Source organism: Oncorhynchus mykiss, chromosome Y (genome assembly GCF_013265735.2).
Source record: "Oncorhynchus mykiss isolate Arlee chromosome Y, USDA_OmykA_1.1, whole genome shotgun sequence".
Lineage (NCBI taxonomy): Eukaryota > Metazoa > Chordata > Actinopteri > Salmoniformes > Salmonidae > Oncorhynchus > Oncorhynchus mykiss.
Genome location: NC_048593.1, coordinates 42,579,142 through 42,602,616, shown reverse-complemented (window position 1 = coordinate 42,602,616; position 23,475 = coordinate 42,579,142). Strand labels below are relative to the sequence as shown.

Below are 23,475 nucleotides of genomic sequence, written 5' to 3'. Positions count from 1 at the left end.
CGCTACCACCCCTCCCCTAACCCTACCACCCCTCCCATAACCCTACCACCCCTCCCCTAACCCTTCCACCCCTCCCCTAACGCTACCACCCCTCCCCTAACCCTACCACCCCTCCCCTAACCCTACCACCCCTCCCCTAATTGGAGTAAACTAATGGACAACGACACTATTACTTCCAACTTATACATACTAAATACTTTTCATGGACAAAATCTATTTTATAATAGTTATATTTTATTTGTTTTTAATCCCATCCTTCAGTTACCATCAACCCCTCCCATCTATCTCTGAAACCTATTTTTGCCATATATTTTTAACTGTGCTGTTTCACAAAAGTTCTGAACCTTTATACATTTTACAGACACAGTATATTTTACAAGAATTATCTTGTTGTTTTTAATCCCGCCCTTCAGCTCCACCCTCTCAATTTATCTCTTAACACCATGTATTTTTTGCAATATATTTTTCAACTGTGCTGTGATGTTTCACGAAAGTTCTACACTTTTCAATTCTCATAGTTTCTACAGATTATACATTTAAAAATAAACATTTTTTACTAAAAGTATTATATTATATTATCATTCAGCATGTTTTAGTGGGATGGAGTTTTGGCTTGCTCGATGACATCACCAAGCGGAAAATGAGTTAATAGACCAATAAGAAAGAGTTCCAAACCTCTCTGCCAATAACAGCTAGTTATTCAGTTTTCCCCTCCCCAGTCAGACCACTCTGACAGACCTAGCAAAATTCTTGGGAAATTGCTCTTGCTATATATATATATATATATATAAATAAATATATTTATTTATTTATTTATTTATTTATTTATTTATTTATTTATTTATTTATTTATTTATTTATATATATATATATTTATTTATTTATTTTTTTTTGGGGGGGGGGGGGGGCAATTTTAAATGAAAGGTACTTAATAAGGGAAGTAAGCTACCCAGAAATAATTTGATATTGAGATAACAAACTGACTACACCTTTTAAATAATACTTTTAGGTGCTCTCCTCTGGTCATCCAATGTAGGCCTACATCTTGTTGTATTGCCCAAATAAATAACATAAATTCAATACCTTATTTCCCAGGGATCTGTGTGTCCATTCTCCCCTGAGGAGAGGGAACGTGTTATTACCTGGTGGCTTAGAGTGTGTATTTACACTGAGTGTACAAAACATTAAGAACAGCTGCTCTGTCCATGACATAGACTGACCAGTTGAATCCAGGTGAAAGCTATGATCCCTTATTGATGCCAATTGTTAAATTCACTTCGATCAGTGTAGATGAAGGGGCGGAAACAGGTTAAAGAAGGATTTTTAAGCCTTGAGACAATTGAGACATGGATTGTGTGTGTGTGCCATTCAGAGGGTGAATGGGCAAGACAACAACTTTAAGTGCCTTTAAACAGGGTATGTTAGTAGGTGCCAGGCGAACCGGTTTGAGTCACGAACTGCAACGCTGCTGGGTTTTTCACACTCAACAGTTTCCTCTGTGTATCAAGAATGGTCCACCACCCAAAGGACATCCAGCCAATTTGACACAACTGTGGGAAGCATTGGAGTCAACATTGGCCAACATCCCTGTGGGACGCTTTCTGTTTAGAGTCCATGCCCCGACCAAATGAGTCTGTTCTGAAGGCAAAAGTGCAACTCAATATTAGTCAGTGTGTCCGTAATGTTTTGTAGACTCAGTGTATGTTGTTGTTTTAAGCAACCATAAGGAAAGCAATAGGATAAATATGTAGGGTAAACGTACCCAGTAACTCCCGAGTGGGGCAGCGGTCTAAGGCGCTGCATCTCAGTGCAAGAGCTGCAGTCCCTGGTTCAAATCCAGGCTGTATCACATCCGGCCGTGATGGGGAGTCCCATAGGGTGGCGTACAATTGGCCCAGTGCTGTCCGGGGTAGGCCGTCATTGTAAATAAGAATTTGTTCTTAACTGACTTGCCTAGTTAAATAAAGGTTATATAAAATGTTTTTTAAATACAAACAATAAATTAATCCTGCCATCTCTTCTTAGTGTCTAGGATCTATTCTGTTGCCAGGTTTGTATTAATCTCCTAACCTTGTCTTCTAGGGGTCGTTCTGTCATTCTGTCTGTATACTGAACTATCCTACCTTGTCTTCCAGGGGTCTGTTTGTCCACTCCCCCTGAGAAGAATGAAGGGGTTATTCCTGGTAGAGCCACTGGTAGCCTTCTATTCCTTTGCCAGTTTCCTGATCTACCCCTTGGTACAACAGTATGTGTACAGGAGACTATGGCAGGAGATGACCAACACAACCTACCCTGTCTCTGACAACACCTCACGCTGCGATCCTTCCAACACCAGCAGCCACCATGAGGTTAGTTACTGTAGAAACCCAAACCAACACAACCTACCCTGTCTCTGACAACAACCAACAGGTTAGTTACTATAGAACCTAACCAACACAACCTATCCTGTCTCTGACAACAACCAACAGGTTAGGTAGAACCTAACCAACACAACCTACCCTGTCTCTGACAACAACCAACAGGTTAGTTACTGTAGAACCTAACCAACACAACCTACCCTGTCTCTGACAACAACCAACAGGTTAGTTACTGTAGAACCTAACCAACACAACCTACCCTGTCTCTGACAACAACCAACAGGTTAGTTACTGTAGAAACCCAAACCATCACAACCTACCCTGTCTCTGACGACAACCAACAGGTTAGTTACTGTAGAACCTAACCAACACAACCTATCCTGTCTCTGACAACAACCAACAGGTTAGTTACTATAGAATGTAACCAACACAACCTATCCTGTCTCTGACAACAACCAACAGGTTAGTTACTGTAGAAACCCAAACCAACACAACCTACCCTGTCTCTGACAACAACCAACAGGTTAGTTACTGTAGAACCTAACCAACACAACCTATCCTGTCTCTGACAACAACCAACAGGTTAGTTACTATAGAATGTAACCAACACAACCTATCCTGTCTCTGACAACAACCAACAGGTTAGTTACTATAGAATGTAACCAACACAACCTATCCTGTCTCTGACAACAACCAACAGGTTAGTTACTGTAGAAACCCAAACCAACACAACCTACCCTGTCTCTGACAACAACCAACAGGTTAGTTACTGTAGAACCTAACCAACACAACCTACCCTGTCTCTGACAACAACCAACAGGTTAGTTACTGTAGAAACCCAAACCATCACAACCTATCCTGTCTCTGCCGACAACCAACAGGTTAGTTACTGTAGAAACCCAAACCAACACAACCTACCCTGTCTCTGACAACAACCAACAGGTTAGTTACTGTAGAAACCCAAACCAACACAACCTACCCTGTCTCTGACAACAACCAACAGGTTAGTTACTGTAGAACCTAACCAACACAACCTACCCTGTCTCTGACAACAACCAACAGGTTAGTTACTGTAGAAACCCAAACCAACACAACCTACCCTGTCTCTGACAACAACCAACAGGTTAGTTACTGTAGAACCTAACCAACACAACCTACCCTGTCTCTGACAACAACCAACAGGTTAGTTACTGTAGAACGTAACCAACACAACCTACCCTGTCTCTGACAACAACCAACAGGTTAGTTACTGTAGAACCTAACCAACACAACCTACCCTGTCTCTGACAACAACCAACAGGTTAGTTACTGTAGAAACCCAAACCAACACAACCTACCCTGTCTCTGACAACAACCAACAGGTTAGTTACTGTAGAACCTAACCAACACAACCTACCCTGTCTCTGACAACAACCAACAGGTTAGTTACTGTAGAACCTAACCAACACAACCTACCCTGTCTCTGACAACAACCAACAGGTTAGTTACTGTAGAAATATGTATTTATTTATTATTATAATTATTATAATAATTATTAATATAATAAATATTATTTACTATTATAATGCTCACATGAATGTCATGCATAATATATGTTCATTGTCATTGTTACTTAAAAATCATTATAATTTATTAGAATAACGACAACATTGCAGTGCAAATGTTTTTTTTTATGTCATTTTTGGAAGTAAACCTCCCTCCCTGCACTGCTTTGTAAAACCTTTGGCTTAGTTGTTCCTGTGGGCTGGCCCTCGTCTGCTTTGTAATCCAAGTATTCCCATAGTTTGCTTCTGTTCGGTCAACAAGCTGGGAGCGTGGAGGCGCGATGTCAGCGTTTCTGCTCTTCTTATCTTCTGATCCTCTAAATCATTTATGTAGATAGAGCCCCACAGCGGAGGTGTCATAATACCCATAAAACCTAGCGGTCAAACGGGGAAATGGTTCCAATAGTTTTTCCACCATTTGTTTTTCCCTTAGGGGATTTTTTAGAAACATAAGTATGTGGACACTTACTCGTCAAACATCTCATTTCCAAAATCGTGGCCATTAATATGGGGTTGGTCCCTCCGTTGCTGCTATAACAGCCTCCACTCTTCTGGGAAGGCTTTCCACTAGATGATGGAACATTGCTGTTATAACAGCTTCCACTCTTCTGGGAAGGCTTTCCACTAGATGTTGGAACGTTGCTGCTATAACAGCCTCCACTCTTCTGGGAAGGCTTTCCACTAGATGTTGGAACATTGCTGCTATAACAGCTTCCACTCTTCTGGGAAGGCTTTCCACTAGATGATGGAACATTGCTGCTATAACAGCCTCCACTCTTCTGGGAAGGCTTTCCACTAGATGTTGGAACATTGCTGCTATAACAGCTTCCACTCTTCTGGGAAGGCTTTCCACTAGATGTTGGAACATTGCTGCTATTACAGCCTCCACTCTTCTGGGAATCACTTCGTGGCTAAGCCTTTGTTGCTCCTAGACGTTTCCACTTCACAATAACCGTATTTACAGATGACCGGGGGGGCAGCTCTAGAAGGGCAGAAACAGACTTGTTGGAAAGGTGGCATCCTATGACGGTGCCATGTTGAAAGTCACTGAGATCTTCTACTGCCAATGTTTTGTCTATGGAGATTACAGTGCCTTGCGAAAGTATTCGGCCCCCTTGAACTTTGCGACCTTTTGCCACATTTCAGGCTTCAAAACATAGAGATATAAAACTGTATTTTTTTGTGAAGAATCAACAACAAGTGGGACACAATCATGAAGTGGAACGACATTTATTGGATATTTCAAACTTTTTTAACAAATCAAAAACTGAAAAATTGGGCGTGCAAAATTATTCAGCCCCCTTAAGTTAATACTTTGTAGCGCCACCTTTTGCTGCGATTACAGCTGTAAGTCGCTTGGGGTATGTCTCTATCAGTTTTGCACATCGAGAGACTGACATTTTTTCCCATTCCTCCTTGCAAAACAGCTCGAGCTAAGTGAGGTTGGATGGAGAGCATTTGTGAACAGCAGTTTTCAGTTCTTTCCACAGATTCTCGATTGGATTCAGGTCTGGACTTTGACTTGGCCATTCTAACACCTGGATACGTTTATTTTTGAACCATTCCATTGTAGATTTTGCTTTATGTTTTGGATCATTGTCTTGTTGGAAGACAAATCTCCATCCCAGTCTCAGGTCTTTTGCAGACTCCATCAGGTTTTCTTCCAGAATGGTCCTGTATTTGGCTCCATCCATCTTCCCATCAATTTTAACCATCTTCCCTGTCCCAGCTGAAGAAAAGCAGGCCCAAACCATGATACTGCCACCACCATGTTTGACAGTGGGGATGGTGTGTTCAGCTGTGTTGCTTTTACGCCAAACATAACGTTTTGCATTGTTGCCAAAAAGTTCGATTTTGGTTTCATCTGACCAGAGCACCTTCTTCCACATGTTTGGTGTGTCTCCCAGGTGGCTTGTGGCAAACTTTAACCAACACTTTTTATGGATATCTTTAAGAAATGGCTTTCTTCTTGCCACTCTTCCATAAAGGCCAGATTTGTGCAATATATGACTGATTGTTGTCCTATGGACAGAGTCTCCCACCTCAGCTGTAGATCTCTGCAGTTCATCCAGAGTGATCATGGGCCTCTTGGCTGCATCCCTGATCAGTCTTCTCCTTGTATGAGCTGAAAGTTTAGAGGGACGGCCAGGTCTGGGTAGATTTGCAGTGGTCTGATACTCCTTCCATTTCAATATTATCGCTTGCACAGTGCTCCTTGGGATGTTTAAAGCTTGGGAAATCTTTTTGTATCCAAATCCGGCTTTAAACAGTATCTCGGACCTGCCTGGTGTGTTCCTTGTTCTTCATGATGCTCTCTGCGCTTTTAACGGACCCCTGAGACTATCACAGTGCAGGTGCATTTATACGGAGACTTGATTACACACAGGTGGATTGTATTTATCATCATTAGTCATTTAGGTCAACATTGGATCATTCAGAGATCCTCACTGAACTTCTGGAGAGAGTTTGCTGCACTGAAAGTAAAGGGGCTGAATAATTTTGCACGCCCAATTTTTCAGTTTTTGATTTGTTAAAAAAGTTTGAAATATCCAATAAATGTCGTTCCACTTCATGATTGTGTCCCACTTGTTGTTGATTCTTCACAAAAAAATACAGTTTTATATCTTTATGTTTGAAGCCTGAAATGTGGCAACAGGTCGCAAAGTTCAAGGGGGCCGAATACTTTCGCAAGGCACTGTACATGGCTGTTTGCTCTATTTTATACACCTGTCAGCAACGGGTGTGGCTGAAATAGCCCCGAATCCATTCATTTGAAGGGGTGTCCACATACTTTTGTCCACGTAGTGTATATGGTGGTGAAATTTCCCTTCCTTATGTTATAAAATTCTTCTTATTTTTTTTTACCAAGACAAATACGGTTCTTCATGTTCTGAATCATATATATATATATATATATATATATATATATACAGGGAGTATCAGTACCATTGTCGATGTGCAGGGGTACGAGGTAGTTGCGGTAGATATGTGCATACATACAGCATAGGTAGGGATAAAGTGACCAGGCAAAAGGATTATATAATGAACAGTAGCAAAATATAACATATGTCTAAGAAGGGTCAATGCAGACAGTCCGGGTGGTTATTTGGTTAACTACTCGTCAGTCTTCTGGCTTTGGGGGGTAGAAGCTGTTCAGGGTCTTGATAGTTCCAGACTTGGTGCGTTGGTACCTCTTGCCGTGCCGTAGCAGAGAGAACAGGCTATGACTTGGGTGGCTGAAGTGTTTGACCATTTTTAGGGCCTTCCTCTGACACCGTCCTGGTATAGAGGTCCTGGATGGCAGGGAGCTCGGCCCCGGTGATGTACTGGGTTGTACCCGCTACCCTCTGTAGTGCCTTCCTCTGACACCGCCTGGTGTAGAGGTACTGGATGGCAGGGAGCTTGGCCCCAGTGATGTACTGGGCCGTACCCACTACCCTCTGTAGTGCCTTCCTCTGACACCGCCTGGTGTAGAGGTACTGGATGGCAGGGAGCTCGGCCCTGGTGATGTACTGGGCCGTACCCACTACCCTCTGTAGGGCCTTCCTCTGACACCGCCTGGTATAGAGGTCTAGGCTGTACCCACTACCCTCTGTAGCGTCCGCTGTTTGATGCCAATCAGTGTCCATACCAGGCGGTGATGCAGCTCGTCAAAATGCTCTCAATGGTGCAGCTGTAGACCTTTTTGAGGATCTGCAAGCGCATGACAAATCTTTTCAGCCTCTTGAGAGGGAAAGAGACATTGTCGTGCCCTCTTCACGACTGTGTTGGTGAATTGGAGGGGATCTGGAATGATGTCTGGGATGATGTTGTTGATGTGAGCCATGACCAGCCTTTCAAAGCATTTCATGGCTACAGATGTGAGTGCTACAGGGTGATAGTCATTTAGACAGGTTACCTTGGCGTTCTTGGGTAAAGGGACTTGTGTTGGTCTGATTTAAACATGTTGTTATTACAGACCGGGTCAAGTAGAGGTCAGAGCATGCTTGGAATACACTTCCTGGTAATCCGTCTGGCTTGTTAACGTTAACCTGTTTTAAAGTTCTTACTCACATTGGCTACTTATAGCGTGATCACACAGTCGTCCGGTGCTCTCATGCATGGTTCAGTGTTGCTTGCCTCGTAGCAAGCATAGAAGGCATTTAGCTCATCTGGTAGGCTCGCGTCACTGGGCAGCTCACGTCTGGGCTTCCCTTTGTAATCGGTGATAGTTTGCAAGCCGTGCCTCATCCGATAAGTGTCAGAGCCAGCTAGCAGGCTACTGTAATTATTAACATGGTTAGACTGTAACCAACTAGGAAAGGTCACGTCTCATTAGACTGGTTTCAACTGGTTTCTCCAGTTGATTTGGTTGATTGGCTAAGCAGAGCCTTCATGCTTTTCTGTTATAGCCTAGTCTGAAAAGACAGTGCAGTCAGTGGCCATTGAAAGACACAGAGAAAAGATGTCTGAATGACTTGTTGATCAGGGAAAAAAAAGCCTTATTGTTTTGGGTTTGAAAAGTCAAGAACCACATCTACACCTGTTGTGGTTGAGACGAGAGTTAAGTTTCTTTCCGCTTGAAGCCTGATTGACATAAATAACATTATATTTCCCCGTAGAGCTGTCTACTGGCCTATAACAGAGCAGAGCATTGTCACATTTCTCCTTTTTTCTCTTGTATACTTCCTCTCTCTTTTTTAAATGATTGCGTCAAATCAGAAGTGAATCACTGTGGATAAAGAGAGTCTGGTGTTCTGTGGAATGTAGTCCGTAATTTGTCATGGTTATCTCCTGGTCCGACTGTGTGTTGTTTCTCCCCTGTGGCTATTATCCATTACCTTGTGTGTTTAACTGATTGTGTTTTTATTATCTGGGGTAAACACACACGGCACTCCAGCTAAAAACAACGATTTTGCTTCAGTCACAAACTCTCTGCTCCATGATCCCCTCCCTCACCTTCATGTTTGTTTGTTTGTTTGTTTGTTTGTCTCTTCTCCCTCGATACCAAGCTCTTCTCCATGTTGTTGTTGATGTTAATATAGTTTGTTTGTCTCTTCTCCCTCTATACCGAGCTCTTCTCCATGGTGATGTTAATATAGTTTGTATGTCTCTTCTCCCTCGATACCGAGCTCTTCTCCATGTTGATGTTAATATAGTTTGTCTCTTCTCCCTCTACTGAGCTCTTCTCCATGTTGATGTTAATATAGTTTGTCTCTTCTCCCTCTACTGAGCTCTTCTCCATGTTGATGTTAATATAGTTTGTCTCTTCTCCCTCTACTGAGCTCTTCTCCATGTTGATGTTAATATAGTTTGTCTCTTCTCCCTCTATACTGAGCTCTTCTCCATGTTGATGTTAATATAGTTTGTCTCTTCTCCCTCTATACTGAGCTCTTCTCCATGTTGATGTTAATATAGTTTGTCTCTTCTCCCTCTATACTGAGCTCTTCTCCATGTTGATGTTAATATAGTTTGTCTCTTCTCCCTCTATACTGAGCTCTTCTCCATGTTGATGTTCTCCATGTTGATGTTAATATAGTTTGTATGTCTCTTCTCCCTCGATACCGAGCTCTTCTCCATGTTGATGTTAATATAGTTTGTCTCTTCTCTTCTTTCTCTCTCTCTCTGTCTCTCTCTCTCTCTGTCTCTCTCTCTTTACCTTGTTCTTTTTCATGTTTATTATAGGAGGTGCAGAAGGCGGCGTCTCTCTTCTCCCTCTACACTGAGCTCTTCTCCATGATCCCCTCTCTGGCCGTCACCCTCATCCTCGTCGCCTACAGCGACCAGCGCGGACGCAAGATCACCATCATCCTGCCTCTGATTGGCTCTCTGTTCTACGCCCTGTCTTTCCTGGCCGTCTCCTTCTTCGAGCTCGACCTCTACCTCCTCATCGTCTCGTCGTTCGTCAGCGCCCTGTTCGGGGGCTCGGGGACGTTACTGGGTGGCTGTTTCTCCTACATCGCTGACCTGTGTGAGGACGGACAGCAGAAGACCCTGCGTATGGCCGGGATAGACATGGTGATCGGCCTGCTGTCTGGAGTGGCCTCTCTCTCTACGGGATACTTCCTCCAAGCAGCAGGCTTCAACTGGCCCTTCTTCACCTCTGCTCTGTTCCAGTGTTTCAACCTGCTCTACGCCGTCTTCATCCTGGAGGAGACGCTCCAACGACCTCCAGATGACCCCCTGGACGGATCTCCGCGCCGCACCGCCATGCATCAGCTGGCCTGCGGGGTCTACCAGCTGTTTGCAGGGGCCAGCAGGAGGCGTAACGTCCTCCTGGTGCTCCTCCTGCTCCTCTTCTCCTCCTTCTCCTTCACCAACATGGGCGGGCTCTCCATGATCACGCTGTACGAGCTCAACCAGCCGCTGTGCTGGACCGAGATTCTGATTGGCTACGGCTCGGCGCTGTCCACCACGGTGTTCCTGACCAGCTTCGTGGGTGTGACGGTGTTCTCTCGCTGCGGCGTGCCCAACCTCGTCATCATTCTCATAGGGATACTGAGTGTCATGGCGGGTATGACCCTGGTGGCCTTCGCCAAGACCACGCTCATGATGTTCCTGGGTAAGGAATAAGGAGGATTTTCAATGGTAACATGGTCCTGTGAAAATAGAACTCTATACTATGTGAGCCAGGGTTGGGGTCAATTCCATTTAAATTCAGTTAATTCAGGAAATAAACTGAAATTCCTATTCTGAATTTTTGTCAATATAATTCAATGGAATAATGAGTTAACTGAATTGAATTGAAATTGAATTGACCCCAACCCTGACGTGAGCCAAGTGTTGGTTAACTTATGCCTTGGGCCTGGAGTTATTCCTGATCTGGAACACCTCTGGGCCCCAGTTAGTCTGGTCTGGTGTTTAGGAACAACTCTGGTCCCCAGTTAGCCTGATCTGGTGTTTAGGAACAACAGTTAGTCTGGTTTGGTGTTTAGGAACAACTCTGGGCCCCAGTTAGTCTGATCTGGTGTTTAGGAACAACAGTTAGTCTGGTCTGGTGTTTAGGAACAACTCTGGGCCCCAGTTAGTCTGATCTGGTGGTCAGGAACACCTCTGGGCCCCAGTTAGTCTGGTCTGGAGTTTAGGAACAACTCTGGGCCCCAGTTAGTCTGGTCTGGTGGTCAGGAACACCTCTGGGCCCCAGTTAGTCTGGTCTGGTGTTTAGGAACAATAGTTAGTCTGATCTGGTGTTTAGGAACAACTCTGGGCCCCCGTTAGTCTGATCTGGTGTTTAGGAACAACTCTGGGCCCCAGTTAGTCTGATCTGGTGTTTAGGAACAACTCTGGGCCCCAGTTAGTCTGATCTGGTGTTTAGGAACAACAGTTAGTCTGATCTGGTGTTTAGGAACAACTCTGGGCCCCAGTTAGTCTGGTCTGGTGTTTAGGAACAACTCTGAGCCCCAGTTAGTCTGGTCTGATGGTCCGGAACACCTCAGAGCCCCAGTTAGTCTGGTTTGGTGTTTAGGAACAACTCTGGGCCCCAGTTAGTCTGGTCTGGTGTTTAGGAACAACTCTGGGCCCCAGTTAGTCTGGTCTGGTGTTTAGGAACAACTCTGGGCCCCAGTTAGTCTGGTTTGGTGTTTAGGAACACCTCAGAGCCTACCTCTAGCTACCTCGTGTCGATCTGAAAGGATAAGTGTAAGCAGAAAGGGCAAATTGAAGGCCATAAACATCACCTGTAAAGGTTTGTATGGTAGTGTAAATGGAACCGTATAGTTTTACTGTGACATGACTGACAGGTCGTTTCATGTCACGACGCCCACCATCTCAGATTGTTCTGAAATGGTTTCTGTACTTAGAAATAGATAAGATTAGCATTCATACAACATTATTTTCTTGAAATATAATTTGAAGCTAATTTAATACTCCCAAATTGGCCTATTTTTCATTTATAGGATTCATCTAATATTCAATAAATTATAGTAAATTCAATAAATAAAGTAAATATAATATTCAATAAATTATAGTAAATATAATATTCAATAAATATAGTACCCAACATCCCATTTGGTCCCACTTTTCTTTCTAATAATAGGTTTGACATGAGGAATAAAAATGAAGTGGTCAGCCAGCCACCCACTGACTGAGTGTACAGTATCAGTTCTCTGTTTCTGACTGCTAGTATGGTGCTGCGGTTCGGGGGTTTTAGATGATTCTTTTTTTTCCCCTGTTCAGAGAAATTAGTCATTACATTTGTTAGATTTGTGTCCGACATCCTGATATTACCAGATTCTGACCACTAGATGGTGCCGTTCCTGCTATTAGGTGATTAAGAGAATCACCCCCACCCGACCTCAATGTTAAAGGGATAGTTCACCTAAATTACATTTACACTAAATGAACCAAATTAGATTTGATCATGAAGTGTGAAAATGCTAATATAGGTACCATTGACTTGCATTGGATTTTTTTCCCACAGTTGCTAAAAAAAGTTAGCATTTGAAACAGTGGCCAACAAAACCAAAGGATGGGTTGCTGACATACCTTGTCGATAGACTTCTTGCAGGGTAAGGAAACCAATGTAATTTTGTAATTTGGGTTTTGTATATCTTCAAACTTTTTTCACCTAATGGCAGGAGCAGCACCATCTATTTGTCAGAATCTGGTAATATCAGGATGTAGGATGGGACAACCTGGACTCGAGGGTAGACGTCACATAGTATACGTAAATCCGGGACACTCCAATTAGTATGATATGTATTAATTTTGTATGGTATGTATTAATTTGTGGATGTCCATCATCCATTTTGTTAGCTATGTGGTTAATGTTTAGCTAGATGGTTAATGTTAGCTAGGTGGTTAATGTTTAGCTAGATGGTTAATGTTAGCTAGGTGGTTAATGTTTAGCTAGATGGTTAATGTTAGCTAGGTGTCTAATGTTTAGCTATGTGGTTAATGTTTAGCTAGATGGTTAATGTTAGCTAGGTGTCTAATGTTTAGCTATGTGGTTAATGTTAGCAAGGTGTCTAATGTTTAGCTAGGTGGTTAATGTCTAGCTAGATGGTTAATGTTAGCTAGGTGGCTAACATTAGGGTTAGGGATTAAAGTTAGGGTTAGGAGTTAGGTTAGGGTAAGGGTTAGCTAACATGCTAAGAAGTTGCAAAGTAGCTACAAAGTAGTAAGTAGTTGCAAGGTTGCTAATTAGGTAAAATGCTAAAGTTGTCCGTGATTCGATTCGAACACACAACCTTTGGGTTGCTAGACGTTCACGTGTCACGATCACCCATCCACCCCGACCAACCACCTTACGTTTTTTCGCCTTAAGTAACTTTCTGTCTTATGTAACCATACCAAACATAACATATCATACTAGTTTGAGTGTCCAGGATTTACTTTTACTATGTTACGTCTAGTCTATGAGACTAGTCTATAAGGCTGGGTGGGACATCATACCCTGATGAAAACAGCTTGTCTGTCTAAACGTTGTTTATTAGGTTATTCAATTATTGCATCTGAGCTCCGAGAGCGTGCGGCTCACCTATACATTTTTCAAGTGTTCTACTCCGCTAGCCAGCACCCCGGCCTAAATAGTTGTGTGTTTCTTTCGCCTCTGGATGGGACATAAAACCAACTTCAATGACAAATTTTCTCTGAACAGGGGGGGGGGAAAAACCTCACCAAATTCACTGAGAATACATTACGTAGTATAAAGAAACAGTACTCTAAGCAGCAGCTCCATATTAATGGTCACACAGAGAGAACTGATACTGTATAGTCGTTGTTGGCGTAGGGTGTAGGGGTTCCGTAGGTTATGGTGGGGGGGGGGGGGGGGGTCTGTAGGGTGTGGGGGGGTCCGTGGGGTATGGGGTATGGGGTATGGGGGGGGGGGGGGGTCCATGGGTGTTTTTAACCATTCCTTTGGATTCCTCATATCTAAGTCCTTGTTAGAAGAAAGTTAGGTCCAAATCGCATGTTAGGTACTATATTTATTTAACATTATCTGAATCCCCTAAATTAAAATGGTTAATTTCGATGCAATCAAATTAGCTTAGAGAGCAAATTTATATTTCTATAAAATAATGTCGCAGGAATGTTAATATTATCTGTTTCGAACCACAGAAATGATTTCAGAACAATCTGACGTGATGGGGTTTTGAAATCCACTTTATGGGGCTTTTTGAGGTGGAATGACCCTGACTGCGTTTCTTCATCATTGTGAAACCAGATAGAAAGACAACAAACCATAATATTCAGGTCTTTATCTTGGCTCTTTTCCAAAAAGGGGAGAAACTAAAAAAAGACAAACTTACATAACCTCTGTTCAGTCGATTGAGAACCCAGCGAGTCAATCATGTGATGTTAATCCTCTCTCAATTGAATTTCAATTCAATGGGCTTTATTGGTATGGGAAACATAAAAAGTGAAATCAACAATAAATAAATAAATATATATATATATATATATATATATATATATATATATATATATACAAAAGTGAAATAAACAATTAAAAATGAACAGTAAACATTACACTTCACAAAGGTTCCAAAAGAATAAAATGTCATATTATGTGCAAATAGTTAAAGTACAAAAGGGAAAATAAATAAGCATAAATATGGGTTGTATTTACAATGGTGTTTGTTCTTCACTGGTTGCCCTTTTCTCGTGGCAACAGGTCACAAATCTTGCTGCTGTGACGGCACACTGTGGTATTTCACCCAGTAGATATGAGAGTTTATCAAATTTGGATTTGTTTTAAAATTATTTGTGGGTCTGTGTAATCTGAGGGAAATATGTCTCTCTAATATGGTCATACATTTGTCAGGTTAGGAAGTGCAGCTCAGTTTCCACATAATTTTGTGGGCAGTGAGCACATAGCCTGTCTTCTCTTGAGAGCCAGATCTGCCTACAGCGGCCTTTCTCAATAGCAATGCTCACTGAGTCTGTACATAGTCAAAGATTTCCTTACTTTTGGGTCAGTCACAGTGGGCAGGTATTCTGTCGCTGTGTACTCTCTGTTTAGGGCCAAATATAATCTTAGTTTCAAGTAGTTCTCTTTTTGTTTTCTCATGATCTTGTTGGGTCTAATTGTGTTGCTGTCCTGGGGCTCAATGGGGTCTGTTTTTGTCTGTGGGCTCTCTCTCTCTGTCTCTCTCTGTCTCTCTCTGTCTCTCTCTGTCTCTCTCTGTCTCTCTCTGTCTCTCTCTGTCTCTCTGTCTCTCTGTCTCTCTCTGTCTCTCTCTGTCTCTCTCTGTCTCTCTCTCTCTCTCTGTCTCTCTGTCTCTCTGTCTCTCTGTCTCTCTGTCTCTCTCTCTGTCTCTCTGTCTCTCTCTCTCTCTGTCTCTCTCTCTCTCTCTCTCTCTGTCTCTCTCTCTCTGTCTCTCTCTGTCTCTCTCTGTCTCTCTCTGTCTCTCTGTCTCTCTGTCTCTCTCTGTCTCTCTCTGTCTCTCTCTCTCTCTCTCTCTCTCTCTCTCTCTCTCTCTCTCTCTCTCTCTCTCTCTCTCTCTCTCTCTCTCTCTCTCTCTCTCTCTCTCTCTGTCTCTCTTTCTTTGTTTATATTGTCTGTTTGTTCTCCTCAGTGAGGCTTCCAATGCTGCTGGCTATCATGCCGTTCCCCGTGCTGAGATCCATGATGTCAAAGATCGTATCGAAGAACGAGCAGGGTGAGTGTTTTGGACATGTTTAGATGAACTAGTAACTTAATAACTAATGCGTTCAAACTCATTCCACGAAAGGGCTGCGTGTTTGTAGTTTTTGTAAACTTTCAATTAGACCTAGACAACCAAATAAGGGTGAGTTCCTTACTAATTATTGACTTAATTCGTCAAATAAGTACAAGGGTGGAGCGAAAACCCGCAGACACTCGGCCCTCCTTGGAATGAGTTTTACACATGTAAGCCATCCTAGCATTGCTGAGCAATGGTTTGTTTAAACGGAGGTTGTTAGACCAGAGAGGGGTTGGCCCTTGTCTGGTCACATGGCCCTTGTCTGGTCACATGGCCCTTGTCTGGTCACATGGCCCTTGTCTGGTCACATGGCCCTTGTCTGGTCACATGGCCCTTGTCTGGTCACGGGGCCCTTGTCTGGTCACGGGGCCCTTGTCTGGTGTCGTGTCTGGGCGACCCCCCCTCCCCCACCCATGAGTGTTGGACCAAGTAACCTAACCTTTACACAAATGCAGAGTCAGATAGCTGACACTAAGAATGCTTCGTCATGGTTGGTTCAACCCCCCTCATGCAGACCAAGGAGCATCATACGCCACTCTGGGTTCCTCCGGTCGTTATCTGCACAGGGTTGTTGTCTTAACCCCACCCTGGCTTAGTTTACCAGTTGCAAGGATGAATTTGAGACAGTGAGGGCTTGTTCTACTCCTAAGCTATCTCTAGTAAAACACATTATTGTCTATGTAATTCAGTCTTTAGCTCATTTGTCAGCTCAAGCGATCTCTGGTGACCATACGCCCAGATTAGCTGCAGGGAACTAGAGCGGAGACCATAAAAAACACAGACACTAGTAGGACTGAAATGTCTAACTATTTAGTTAAATATTCATTGTTAGAGAGATGTGTCTGAAGGGCTCTTCTTCAAGCCTCTCTCTCCCACACGAACACAATAATAATAATAATAATAATCTCCAATGTATTTTATATTGTGATTTCAATCTTAAAGTCTCATTAAAAACAAAATAAACAACAAAAAAAACAATTTACCAATGTAGGGATCTGACAGTTGTAGGGCGATGGTCTTCCTCAGCTTTAGATCATAAGCAGTGCTGTATATTGAGAGAAGCCTAGTGCGTTAGAGCGTTTGGGCCAGTAGCCGTCAAGGTTGCTAGATCGAATCCCCGAGCTGACAAGGTAAAAAAATCTGTCGTTCTGCCTCCTGAACAAGGCAGTTAACCCCACTGTTCCTCCAGTAGGCTGTCATTGAAAATAAGAATTTGTTCTTAACTGACTTGCCTAGTTAAATAAATAAATATGGAACAGGTAGGGAGGTAGATGTCTGAGAGACGGGCCTCGTAAAATGGTCAATTTCGACGCAATCAATTAGCTTAGAGGCAAAATAACTAAACAAAATAATGTTGCAGGAATGTTGATCTTATCTGTTTCTAGAAACAAAAAACGATTTCAGAATCTGACATGGTGGGTGTTGAAATCCTCTTTCGGGTGCTTTTTGAGGTGGAACGACCCTGGCTTTGTGCCTCCTCCGTAAGCTAGGCTGGATCGTCCTCTACTGAGATGTAGCAACCACCTGGGTAATGTTTTTTTTGTGACTTTTTAAATAATCCAGTAAGACCACCACACCTCAGCAGCGGTTCAGAAAAGCCTCCTACGAAGAAGCAGGCCTCTGTATCCCCTCACACCGCACTCCACTTCCTCTAGGAAATGGGGCAAAAGGGGGCCGAAACCGATGTTGTTGATTTGATGTTGCTGCGTCATTCAAATCATATTAGCAAGCTAGCTAGCTAGCTAGCCAAGCCAAACACAATACCATAATGTCATAATGAGTCACCGGCAGATATTACAGTTAATCAATCTATCAACAAGTTATCAAAAACCCCAAAAAGTTGATTTTTAAATAAACAATTATAAAAACAACACTAAAAAAAACAATCAAATATGTACAATATTTACAGAGCTCTCTGCCTAGGCTACCTCACGACGCTATGGCAACCATGGAACTTGCGGCGATAACGTGGAAGCAAGGCAACCATTATGACATGTCTCACAACGCTAGGCTACAGTATTTTAATGTAGGGTGATTTACCTATGTGGTAACGTTAGGCTACAGTATTTTAATGTAGGGTGATTTACCTATGTGGTAACGCTAGGCTACAGTATTTTAATGTAGGGTGATGTACCTATGTGGTAACGTTAGGCTACAGTATTTTAATGTAGGGTGATTTACCTATGTGGTTACGCTAGGCTACAGTATTTTAATGTAGGGTGATTTACCTATGTGGTAACGTTAGGCTACAGTATTTTAATGTAGGGTGATTTACCTATGTGGTAACGCTAGGCTACAGTATTTTAATGTAGCTTTGAACTTCTTTATCTGACAGTATATTGTCTTCCTCTCTCTCTCTCGTGTGTGTGTGTGTGTGTGTGTGTGTGTGTGTGTGTGTGTGTGTGTGTAGGAGCGTTGTTTGCGTGCTTGGCGTGCCTGGACAGTGTGAGCATTAGTGTGGCGATAGCTGTGTTCAGTAGTCTCTACGCTGCCACGGTAACCTGGTACCCGGGATTCTGCTTCCTGTTGTCTGCTGGACTCTGTGTCATCCCCTTGGCAATGCTAGCGTGAGTATTATATACTACTACCGCTATTCTCCTGCCCCTATACTACCCCTGTACTACTACTATACTACCGCTATTCTCCTGCCCCATACTACTACTACTGTACTACCCCTATACTACTTCTATACTACTACTATACTACCCATATACTACCACTACTATACTACTACCACTATACTACCCCTATACTACTACTATACTACCCCTATACTACTACTACTATACTACTTCTATACCACTACTATACTACCCCTATACTACTACCACTATACTACCCCTATACTACTACTATACTACCCCTATACTACTACTACTATACTACTTCTATAGCACTACTATACTATCCCTATACTACTACCACTATACTACCCCTATACTACTACTCCTATACTACTTCTATACTACTACTATACTACCCCTATACTACTTCTATACTACTACTATACTGTCCCTGTACTACTACTATACTATTACTATACTGCCCCTGTACTACTACTATACTGCCCCTGTACTACTACTATACTGGCCCTGTACTACTACTATACTACCGCTATTCTCCTGCCCCTATACTAGTACTACTATACTACCCCTATACTACTTCTATACTACTACTATACTACCCCTATACTACTACTACTATACTACCCCTATACTACTACTACTATACTACTTCTATACCACTACTATACTACCCCTATACTACTACTACTATACTACTACCCCTATACTACTACTACTATACTACCCCTATACCACTACTACTATACTACTTCTATACCACTACTATACTACCCCTATACTACTACTATACTACTGATATACTACTTCTATACTACTACTATACTGCCCCTGTACTACTACTACTATACTGCCCCTGTACTACTACTATACTGCCCCTGTGCTACTACTATACTGGCCCTGTACTACTACTATACTGCCCCTGTACTACTACTATACTGCCCCTGTACTACTACTATACTGCCCCTGTACTACCCCTATACTGCTACTATGCTGCCCATGTACTACTACTATACTGCCCCTGTACTACTACTATGCTGCCCCTGTACTTCTACTATACTGCCCCTGTACTACTACTATGCTTCCCCTGTACTACTACTATACTGCCCCTGTACTACCCCTATACTGCCCCTGTACTACCCATGTACTACTACTATACTGCCCCTGTACTACTACTATGCTGCCCCTGTACTACTACTATACTGCCCCTGTACTACTACTATACTGCCTCTGTACCACCCCTATACTGCTACTATGCTGCCCATGTACTACTACTATACTGCCCCTGTACTACTACTATGCTGCCCCTGTACTACTACTATACTGCCCCTGTACTACTACTATACTACCCCTGTACTACTACTATACTACCCCTATACTACTTCTATACTACTACTATACTGCCTCTGTACTACTACTATACTGCCCCTGTACTACCCCTATACTGCTACTATGCTGCCCATGTACTACTACTATACTGCCCCTGTACTACTACTATGCTGCCCCTGTACTTCTACTATACTGCCCCTGTACTACTACTATGCTTCCCCTGTACTACTACTATACTGCCCCTGTACTACCCCTATACTGCCCCTGTACTACCCATGTACTACTACTATACTGCCCCTGTACTACTACTATGCTGCCCCTGTACTACTACTATACTGCCCCTGTACTACTACTATACTGCCTCTGTACCACCCCTATACTGCTACTATGCTGCCCATGTACTACTACTATACTGCCCCTGTACTACTACTATGCTGCCCCTGTACTACTACTATACTGCCCCTGTACTACTACTATACTGCCCCTATACTACTACTATACTACCCCTGTACTACTACTATACTACCCCTATACTACTTCTATACTACTACTATACTGCCCCTGTACTACTACTATACTGCCCCTGTACTACCCCTATACTGCTACTATGCTGCCCATATACTACCCTTATACTGCCCCTATACTGCTACTATACTACTACTATACTGCCCCTATACTGCCCCATACTACCCTATATACTACCCCTATACTGCCCCTATACTACCCCTATACTGCCCCTATACTACCCCTATACTGCTATTATACTGCCCCTATACTACCCCTATACTGCTACTATACTACCCCTATACTGCTACTATACTGCCCCTATACTACCCATATACTACCCTTATACTGCCCCTATACTGCTACTATACTACTACTGTACTGCCCCTATACTGCCCCATACTACCCTATATACTACCCCTATACTGCCCCTATACTACCCCTATACTGCCCCTATACTACCCCTATACTGCTACTATACTACTATACTACCCCTATACTGTCCCTATACTGTCCCTATACTGCCCCTATACTGCCACTATACTGCCCCTATACTGCCCCTATACTGCTACTATACTACCCCTATACTACCCCTATACTGCCACTATACTGTCCCTATACTGCCCCTATACTGCCCCTATACTGCCCCTATACTGCCCCTATACTACCATGCTACCCCTGTGCTACTACTATACCAGTACTATACTACCCCTATACTACTACAGTGCTACTACTATACTACCACTATACTACTATACTAGTACTATACTGCCTCTACACCACTGCTATACTGGTGCTATTCTACCCCTATACTACTACTATACTGTCCATACACTACTACTATACTGCTGCTATACCCCTACTATACTGTCCCATATACTACTGCTATACTACCCCTATGCTACTACACTACCCCATAATACTACACCACCCCTATTCTACTACTACACTACCCCTATACTACAGATATACTACCTCTATTCTACTACTATACTACTACACTACCCCTATTCTACTACTATACCACTACACTACTACTATACTACCACACTACCCCATAATACTACACCACCCCTATTCTACTACTACACTACCCCTATACTACTGCTGTACTACTGCACTACCCCATAATACTACACCACCCCTATTCTACTACTCTACTACTACACTACTACTATACTACCCCTATACTACTACACTACTACTACACTACCCCTATTCTACTACTATACTACCCCTATACTACTACTATACTAATACACAACTGCCGTACTGCCCCTATACTGCAGCTATACTACCCCTATTCTACTACTATACTACTACACTACAACTATACTACCCCTATACTACTACTATACTACCCCTATACTACTACTATACTGATACACACCTGCTGTACTGCCCCTATACTGCAGCTATACTACCCCTATACTACTACACTACTACTACACTACCCCTATTCTACTACTATACTACTACACTACTACTACTATACTACTACGCTACTACTATACTACCCATATTCTACTACTATACTACTACACTACAACTATATTACCCCTATACTACTACTATACTACTACACTACAACTATACTACCCCTATACTACTACTATACTACTACACTGCTACTATATTACCCCTATACTACTACTATACTACTACACTACAACTATACTACCCCTATACTACTACTATACTACTACACTACAACTATACTACCCCTATACTACCCCTATACTACTACACTACTACTACACTACCCCTATTCTACTACTATACTACTACACTACTACTATACTACCCCTATACTACTACACTACTACTACACTACCCCTATTCTACTACTATACTACTACACTACAACTATATTACCCCTATACTACTACTATACTACTACACTACAACTATACTACCCCTATACTACTACTATACTACTACACTGCTACTATATTACCCCTATACTACTACTATACTACTACACTACAACTATACTACCCCTATACTACTACTATACTACTACACTACAACTATACTACCCCTATACTACTACTATACTAATACACTGCTGCTGTACTGCCCCTATACTGCAGCTATACTACCCCTGTACTACTACACTACTACTATTTTTTTGTTTTGTTTTTGTCCTTGTCTGCCGCTACCCATGACCACCTCTCTCTCTCGCGCGCTCTCTCGCGCTCTCTCTCGCTCTCTCGCTCTCTAATCAAATAGTAACCAAAAAAGTGTTAAACAAATCAAAATATATTTAATATTTTTGATTCTTCAAAGTAGCCACCCTTTTGTCTTGATGACAGCGTTGTTTTAGGCATTTCATTGGACAGGTGAGTCATTGCTTAGCTACTATATCTTCCCATGTCCCCTCGCTATCCCCTCATTGTTGGTTAAGGGCTTGTCAGTAAGCATTTCATGGTAAAGTCTACACATGTTGTATTCGGCGCATGTGACAAATAAAATTGAATTTGATTTGTCTCTCTGTCTCTTTCTCTCTCTCTCTCTCTCTCTCTCTCTTTGTCTCTCTCTCTCTCTTTGTCTCTGTCTCTCTCTTTGTCTCTGTCTCTGTGTCTGTCTCTGTGTGTCTGTCTGTGTCCTCCAGGGGTGTGGGACTGCTGGGAGTGGAAGAAGGTAAAGAGGCCAAGGAGACGGAGGCCCTCATCCCTGGAGAGGAAGGTCTCGCTGGGGAAGAGAACGATAATCCTCCCCTCACCTGAGACTGGAGGCCTGGAGCACTTTTCTCTTTTCTCTCTCTATGTCAATGTCTGTTCTGACAGACGGAGCTACACTCTTAATCCTCTGAGGATAAATCCATCGGAGAGATAGATTACCTCAGGTCAATTGCTCTGCTATTAAAGCCCTTTAGGAAATATGCACTATTAGCACGTGTGTCACCCACTTACAACATTGGAAGCACTTTTATTATTAAGCATGGCAGAAACATTTTTAAAGGAAATACAATGTGTGAATATGTGCCATGTGTAACTATGTTTTTACATATATATATATATATGTGTGTGTGTTTTCAGAGGTATTCAACTCTGACCCTACGAGGTCCTGATTCCTGCTGGTTTTCTGTTCTACCTGTTCTACCACCTGTTCTACCACCAAAAGCAGTGGAACTGGCTTCCAGGTCTCTACTGTATATAGGGCGCACTACTTTAGACCTGATCCCTATGCGCCCTGGTCTAAAGTTGTGCACTATATTTGGAATAGGGTGCCATAGGGCTCTGGTCTAAAGTAGTGCCCTATAATAGGGAATCGGGTGCCATAGGGCTCTGGTCTAAAGTAGTGCACTATATAGGGAATAGGGTTCCATAGGACTCTGGTCTAAAGTAGTGTACTATATAGGGAATAGGGTTCTATAGGGCTCCGGTCTAAAGTAGTGTACTATATAGGGAATAGGGTTCCATAGGACTCTGGTCTAAAGTAGTGTACTATATAGGGAATAGGGTTTCATAGGACTCTGGCCTAAAGTAGTGCACTATATAGGGAATAGGGT

The 23,475-nt window shown here is 42.6% G+C and overlaps 1 protein-coding gene across 2 annotated transcripts in view; it reads left to right on the top strand.

Annotated features, from left to right (window-relative positions):
- Positions 1-23,014, top strand: part of LOC110509472 (solute carrier family 46 member 3) — a 27,473-nt gene extending 4,459 nt beyond the window's left edge. For both annotated transcript variants that reach the window (XM_036968016.1, XM_036968015.1), the window contains 5 exons: positions 2,136-2,348; positions 9,566-10,442; positions 15,400-15,483; positions 17,957-18,113; positions 22,576-23,014. In XM_036968016.1, coding sequence (XP_036823911.1) covers positions 2,166-2,348; positions 9,566-10,442; positions 15,400-15,483; positions 17,957-18,113; positions 22,576-22,690 — 1,416 coding nt within the window. In that variant the 5' untranslated portion in view covers positions 2,136-2,165 and the 3' untranslated portion in view covers positions 22,691-23,014. The remainder of the gene's footprint in view (positions 1-2,135; positions 2,349-9,565; positions 10,443-15,399; positions 15,484-17,956; positions 18,114-22,575) is intronic.
- The last annotated feature ends 461 nt before the right edge of the window (positions 23,015-23,475 follow it).